The sequence below is a fragment of the Neophocaena asiaeorientalis genome, unplaced genomic scaffold (genome assembly GCF_003031525.2).
Source record: "Neophocaena asiaeorientalis asiaeorientalis breed wild unplaced genomic scaffold, Neophocaena_asiaeorientalis_V1.1 scaffold123, whole genome shotgun sequence".
Taxonomy (NCBI): Eukaryota; Metazoa; Chordata; class Mammalia; order Artiodactyla; family Phocoenidae; genus Neophocaena; species Neophocaena asiaeorientalis.
The window spans coordinates 3,498,034-3,504,851 of NW_020173666.1; the positions used below are offsets into that span (position 1 = coordinate 3,498,034).

A 6,818-nucleotide genomic window follows, 5' to 3' on the forward strand; every position below is an offset into this window, starting at 1 on the left:
GGGAAAAAAATCAGGGACCAAAGGGGAGGTATGAGAGTCAAATGCGGTCAGTGTTCATTCTTACTGTAGGTTAATTTTCAGGAACTCACCTGGGTCTTACCTAACGCAATTTAAAAAGCTACATGTGAGTATTCAATTAAATGATGCATAAAAATGTTAAAATTTAAGATTTTATTATTTCACTAAAAAACAATTTATGATACAGCAAGAAAATAGACTCCACTATGCTATTTGTAATCCTGACTATGTATTTTATTTCTAGGGAACCTTTTATTATTTTATCAGGAGGTTTGTCATACGATACTGTAGGAAGAAGACCTTGCTTAACAGTTATGCATGGGAAAAGTACTGCAGTGCTAGAAATGGACTATTCAATTGTTGATTTCCTGACGCTGTGTGAAACCCCATACCCAAATGGTAAGCTTTGTGTCTTTAAAGTTCATTCTCTATAGGTATGTTATTCAGAACAAAGACCTATTTGTTATCTAAGTAGTTTACTTATCCTGTTGTGCCAGTTCTTCCGTGGGAGAGATGCTGCCTTCATAACTTTGTAAATTTTATTTGAGAAGTAAATTTTGTTTTTAAACTGTATCTGTTTAATATTACATATTAGTAGTAAGTGCCTTTGAAGAATAAACAAAACTGTCCACATTAAGAAACATTTAAAAATCCTCTAAATTACTAATGTATTAGTTACAGTTCTCAAAAGAAACAGAACCAATAGGAGATTTTAGAGAGAAAAAGAGAGCAAGAATATGAATTTATTTTAAAGGAATTGTGAAAACTTACTGCAGACTGAAAATTCAGGAAAGAGTTTGATTTGCAGTCTTGAGTCTGAATTCTGAAGGCTGGAAACTCCAGCACGTTTCTGAGTTGCCATCTTGAGGCAAATTGCATTTTTCCGAACACCTCCTGTCTTTGCTCTTCAGGCCTTCAACTGATTGGATGAGACCCACCCACATTATCTGGGATAATCTGCTTTACTCAGAATCTACTAATTTAAATGTTAGTCACATCTAAAAAATACCTTCACAGCAACATCTAGACTGGTGTTTGACCAGACAGCTGGGCACCACAGTAAAGACAAGTTAACACATGAAATTAACCATTACAACTGGCATGTTATTATTTCAAGAGGAATTTATCTGGATCTTTTTTTACTTTATTTGAAGCTAATTGAGATATAAATATGTAATGCATTTTATAATTAACATGCACATAGAAAATACCCAAGAAAGAGATTATAATATTATAGTAGTACTGTAGTGGGTTCCTGTGAGATCCAGTATGAGTTATTCTTATGGGTATTAAGATTAAAATTTAGGGTTTGTTGTTCATGTCCTGCCTTGGACTTTGCAATACCATGGAAGGTACTGTGAGCTTCTTGTCTAATTCATCTTTACAGAATAAATAATTTTTTATGGGGTGTTATATAGATTTATCTCATTTAAAACATACTGGCCTTGCATTGTATGAAGTATAATATCAGAATGTTAAATACTTGAGAGAATGGAACAAAATAAAATAAAAACTAAGCAAGAAATGTTTGTTATCTCATTTGCTGTCCTCTCGCATATTTAAAACTATTGTTCATGCATTGTTTTCCTATTCCAGATTTTCAAGAACCATATGCTGTGGTTGTTCTACTAGAAAAGGATTTAGTACTTATAGACCTTGCACAAAATGGGTAAGAAATAAAATTTGGTGAGCAATTACTTTAGTGTGTGGTGAAAAAAAGTGTCTTTTTAGCATAGGATTGGCTGTTTCATTTCTTTGAAAATGCTACATTTATATCCATAACCTGGACCTCTGTTTAGAACTACAGATAAACATTTCTCATTACCTGCCAAATTTCTCTGTTATGTTACTCATAGAAATTTCTTGTTTAAGTCAAAATTTGTTGAATTTCTGAAATTTCATATGATTCAACTTAATACTTGGATACTCTGGGGGCACACAAAATCAGATATGTCCAAAATTCATCCCCATCACAGCTTTCCTCCAGATAAACTCTTGTAGTCTCTCCACCCATATTCACTTTCTGTTGCCGTGTGTCATGAACATTGTCAGGTAATTTTACATGCAACCCCAATCTTGTTACTCTTTTCTTTAAACCACTATAGTTCTCTGTTGGTTTTTTGTGTAAAAACAGTTTCTCGGCCTGCTACTCTACACTGAAGGAATTAAGGGTACATTTCCAACCTGGTGCCTGTTTGCTAGAAAAACTGAATGGTGTATTAAACAAACACCACACTTCCATGTCTTTTCTTATGTAGCTCCCAACAGCTGAAGCATTCCACTTGCTTCACTGCCATCAAAAATCCACATAACTTTCAAAGGCAGCCTCTTCAAGCTTTTCTTATTCTCTCTTAACCAGATATATCATATCTGATCTATAAATTCTCACCATAGCTCCTTTGCAACTTTTTGTGGTATTTCCCATATTCTTCTTGTTCGTAGATGATAGTATGTTTACTTATAAATTTTTTGAATGGAAGAACATTGTATTACTTATTTGTATTTCTTGAGAGATAATCATTAAATATGGTTTTAAATGAGTTTACCCATTCAATATTTCAGTGTTTCTCAACTGGGGGCAATTTTGCCCCCCAAGAGATATTTGTCAATGTCTGTGTAGACATCTTCTGTTGTGGGGAGGGGTGCTACTGGCATCTAGTGGCAGAGGACAGGGATCCTGCTAAACATCCACAATGCACAGGACAGTCCCCATAATAAATTATCTGATCCAAAATGGGAATAGTACTGAGATAGGGAAACCCTAAAGTGTAAGTGAACAGTATTATTTACCTTACTTTAAGGCATTCCTAAATTCACATCAACTTAGTGTATGCTACCTGTAATAATGAATTTTTTTTCTTCTTGAAAATAACAAGACCATGTGGAACAAAGGATAACTTATTATTAAATAAGTTTAAATATTTTTTTAAGTTTTCATTGTTGTATTAATCATAGGTAGTAATTCATTAAGTTAATATTTTTCTTTTCCTGTTGTTAAAGGTATCCTATATTTGAAAATCCCTACCCTTTGAGTATACATGAATCCCCTGTTACATGTTGCGAATATTTTGCTGATTGTCCTGTGGACCTTATTCCTGCACTTTATTCTGTTGGAGCTAGACAGAAACGTCAAGGTTACAGCAAAAAGGTACTGAACATGAGTTTTAGTAATTACTGTTACATTTCAGTATTTTATATTTATCATTTTGGAGTGGTTGATAATGATACCTTTTCTAGAGAAATTAAAATCCTTTCTGAATATGAAATATGTGTGTACTCTTGTCATAGGTGTATTATGAAGATATATAGTATCCTTGGAAATTGCTTTATACAATAATCTTTTCTTATAGGAATGGCCCATTAATGGAGGCAATTGGGGCTTGGGTGCTCAAAGCTACTCAGAAATAATTATTACAGGGTAAGTAAAAGTCCATTTTCACCTAATGAATCAATAATAACTAAATATGATTAAGACTACGTGAAAATTAATTGGGCAGGTAGTGCTTGCAGTAACATAATAAGAAATAAGTTATTGTCTAGAACCTGCCAGTTTACCCTAAATTTTACCTTTTTCCTCATTTTGGTGACTGTCTTTTTAAGTAACAATATATTTAACTTCAAAGAGAGAAATAATGTAATTTTTTTTTCTTCAACACATTCTTAACTCATTTGCTTTTCACAGGCACGCTGACGGGTCAGTTAAGTTCTGGGATGCTTCTGCGAGTAAGTATTCTGAATCGTGTTTGTTACATGCTCTACAATCATTGCTTTTATATAGCCTGTTTTGTAATGATTGCATAACGAACATTTAATTTGAAATTTAGAGACTATAAATTTAATACCTGACTTATCAAGTATATGAGTTTAGAATTTATAATAAAGACATTTTAAGGATGTTAATTAGTAAGTCAAGAGTAATTTTCAGCAGAAATACCCAAGTCCTTTCTTCAAACCTTCTCTTCCTAACTCAGAGATAGGAAAAGTGGGCATATGTTTCAAATCAACAGAAATCTGCTGAATAATTTTAATGCCTGATTCCAAACTTATCTTTGCAAAATATATATGGTCGCTACATTAGCAAAAAAGGAAAGAATGCTTTGAATGAATAATGTTTGCAATTAGAATCCAGTTAACTGAGGGTATATTATGTTTCACCATGTAGAAGTGTTAGATAATATTGGTACCTTTCAGAGAGAAAATATATAGAAAATAAATCTGCAAAGCAAAATATATGCCTTATTGTTTTTATTATATTTATGCAATTTTTTTTTTATAAAATCTTTTTGTTATTTTTTTCAGATAATGTAAATTCATCATAATGGTGATTTTCTTTTCTTTTTAATGAATACAATGAGTACACCTTTTTTGGTCAGTGAGTACAGTGAATGCATTATGTAAAAGAATAGTAGAGAAATGTAGACCTAGGAATAAACTGTGGTTCAAAATATATAGTTTATTTTCCTTATGTGGTATGACTGATTAAATATTACCTAATATTTGTTCTTTTTATATTAAGATATCATCTTTTTACATTAAGATATCATATTTTATCTTTCTTTTTAGTAAATCTACAAGTATTATATAAATTAAAGACGTCTAAAGTATTTGAAAAGTCAAGAAATAAAGATGACAAGCCAAACACAGACATTGTAGATGAAGATCCGTATGCCATCCAGATCATCTCCTGGTGTCCAGAAAGTCGAATGTTGTGCATAGCAGGAGTTTCAGCTCATGTCATTATTTATAGATTCAGCAAACAAGAAGTGATTACAGAAGTCATTCCGGTAGTAGTCTCTTAATTAGTTTCAATGTCAGATATCTGACATCTTAAAGTTTTAGAATTATTTAGGAGGTTCTTTGCAGGCACTTTTAAAACACCTCAGTATTTACATTGCCATCTATCTTCTGTGACAGAAAGTCATATTTCTTTGTATATCTTCTTACTGAACATTTAAATCTTTAAATATATTCTGTTTCATTTAAGGAAAGCTAATGTAAGTATGAACATACTCTAATTTAGTATTAACAGGAGAGCCGTAAATTCTAAAATCATAATGCGTGTGTGCGTATACTTGCACACATGCACACGATCATTTTTAAAAAGCTGAGTCAGGAACCTTTTTTCCTTTGCTAAATCCTTACCTTTAGAAATCTCACTAAATTTTTCCTTTAAAAGTGTTCTTTCCTCTGTAGTGTACGTGTGTGTATGTATAAACTGTAATAAAATGAACAGTAATTATTAGGAGAGAGTAAACTTTTTACTTTGACAACAGATGCTTGAAGTTCGATTGTTATATGAGATAAGTGATGTGGAATCTCCAGAGGGTGAACAGGCACCACCTTTGCCAACACCAGTTGGGAGTGCCAATCCTCAGCCCGTTCCTCCTCAGTCTCATCCTTCTACCAGTAGCAGTTCATCTGATGGGCTTCGTGATAATGTCCCTTGTTTGAAGTAAGTTATCTAAAAATACAGGTGTTTTGGAAGTTACCTTTTAATTTAGATAAATTGTAAGCATTCGTAAAGTGAAGTAACATCTTCCTGTGATGGAGTACAATGACATAACCACATCTCTTTTTGTGTTTCGCCGTGGTTAATTCAACTCTTTTTTTCTGTGGCACCAAGAGAAATATGATTGCATTCCATGATTTTATCCTGGAAGTACTAAGATTTGATCTCTAAACATACTGGTAGATAAGCATGGATCTTTCCTCTATATAGAGCTTCGTCTTCTAAATCCGTCATTGTTTTTTAGTCTGGATTTATATGTGGATCAAATGTATATTTAGGCTGCTTTCTTCCACTCTGAAAATTCTGTTTTTTCAGTCTTTAGAGATTCAGTTGTTGGGTAATCATTTTCTTGTCTTTTTCTGAATCTTCTGTAGCATCACAGTATCATTATTTAAATGCCTTTATTGTGGAAATCCAGATTTGAATACATTTTGCTTTTTTACAGGAATAAATTGGACAAAGTTTAGTTTTCCTTTTTTTCTGTCCAATTTATATTATTGAGTGGTTAAATTTTGTTAAGCATACGTGCCTTAAATATGGCACAGAAAGAAAAGAGGAAAGAGTTAAAATCATTGAAGGAGTTCATGAAGACTTATTAAAAGTATTACATTTACAGAGAAGTCGGTTAGGGCAGTGACTGAAAACTGGTTGTGAAAAATGTCAGAGATTGAATACAAGAGTGGGGGACAGAAACCAGGCTGTAGTAGGTTCAAGCTGGGGCCGGTGGCGAGAAAGACAGTTTGCATTTGTTAACAGAACCGGGCTTTATACTGTTTTGGCTTTAGATCTGCTAGAATCTTTTATTGGTGAATGGTTCAGCAGTTCCTGTGGAGAATATCCGTGTAATCAAAACTGCATTCACCCCAGAGATAAGGCAGATTGGTTTACGTGACAATCACTTGTGATATAAATCTATAGAAAAGTAGAGTTTGGTTTTTTTTAAATCTGCTTTATATGTTTACATGAATTTGAGGTTGTGTGTTCTGTGCCAGTGGTTCTCAAACGGGGATGACTTTGCTCCTCAGAGTGTGCTTGGCAATGTCTGCAGATATTATTTGTCACAACGGGAGGAAGGGGTGCTACTGGCATCTAGTGTGTAGAGGCCAGGGATGATGCAAAACACGCTACGGTGTGCAAGACAGTGCCCCACGACAAAGAATGACCCAGTTCAGAATGTCAGTAACGCCAAGGATGAGAGACTGATCTGACCTAACGAATATAAGCATTGAGGTTAAGCACCTATCAGTACATTCTCAGAAAGGTCTCAAGTTTCTCCTCCCTCTCTCCCCCC

The 6,818-nt window shown here is 33.6% G+C and overlaps 1 protein-coding gene across 4 annotated transcripts in view; it reads left to right on the forward strand.

The window, feature by feature from the left end:
- The window catches only part of STXBP5 (syntaxin binding protein 5), a 165,189-nt gene that overhangs the window by 88,890 nt on the left and 69,481 nt on the right, over window positions 1-6,818 (forward strand). For all 4 annotated transcript variants that reach the window (XM_024747979.1, XM_024747980.1, XM_024747981.1 and 1 more), the window contains 7 exons: window positions 263-417; window positions 1,615-1,687; window positions 3,019-3,166; window positions 3,369-3,436; window positions 3,701-3,741; window positions 4,582-4,802; window positions 5,292-5,470. In XM_024747979.1, the coding sequence (XP_024603747.1) occupies window positions 263-417; window positions 1,615-1,687; window positions 3,019-3,166; window positions 3,369-3,436; window positions 3,701-3,741; window positions 4,582-4,802; window positions 5,292-5,470 (885 nt within the window). The remainder of the gene's footprint in view (window positions 1-262; window positions 418-1,614; window positions 1,688-3,018; window positions 3,167-3,368; window positions 3,437-3,700; window positions 3,742-4,581; window positions 4,803-5,291; window positions 5,471-6,818) is intronic.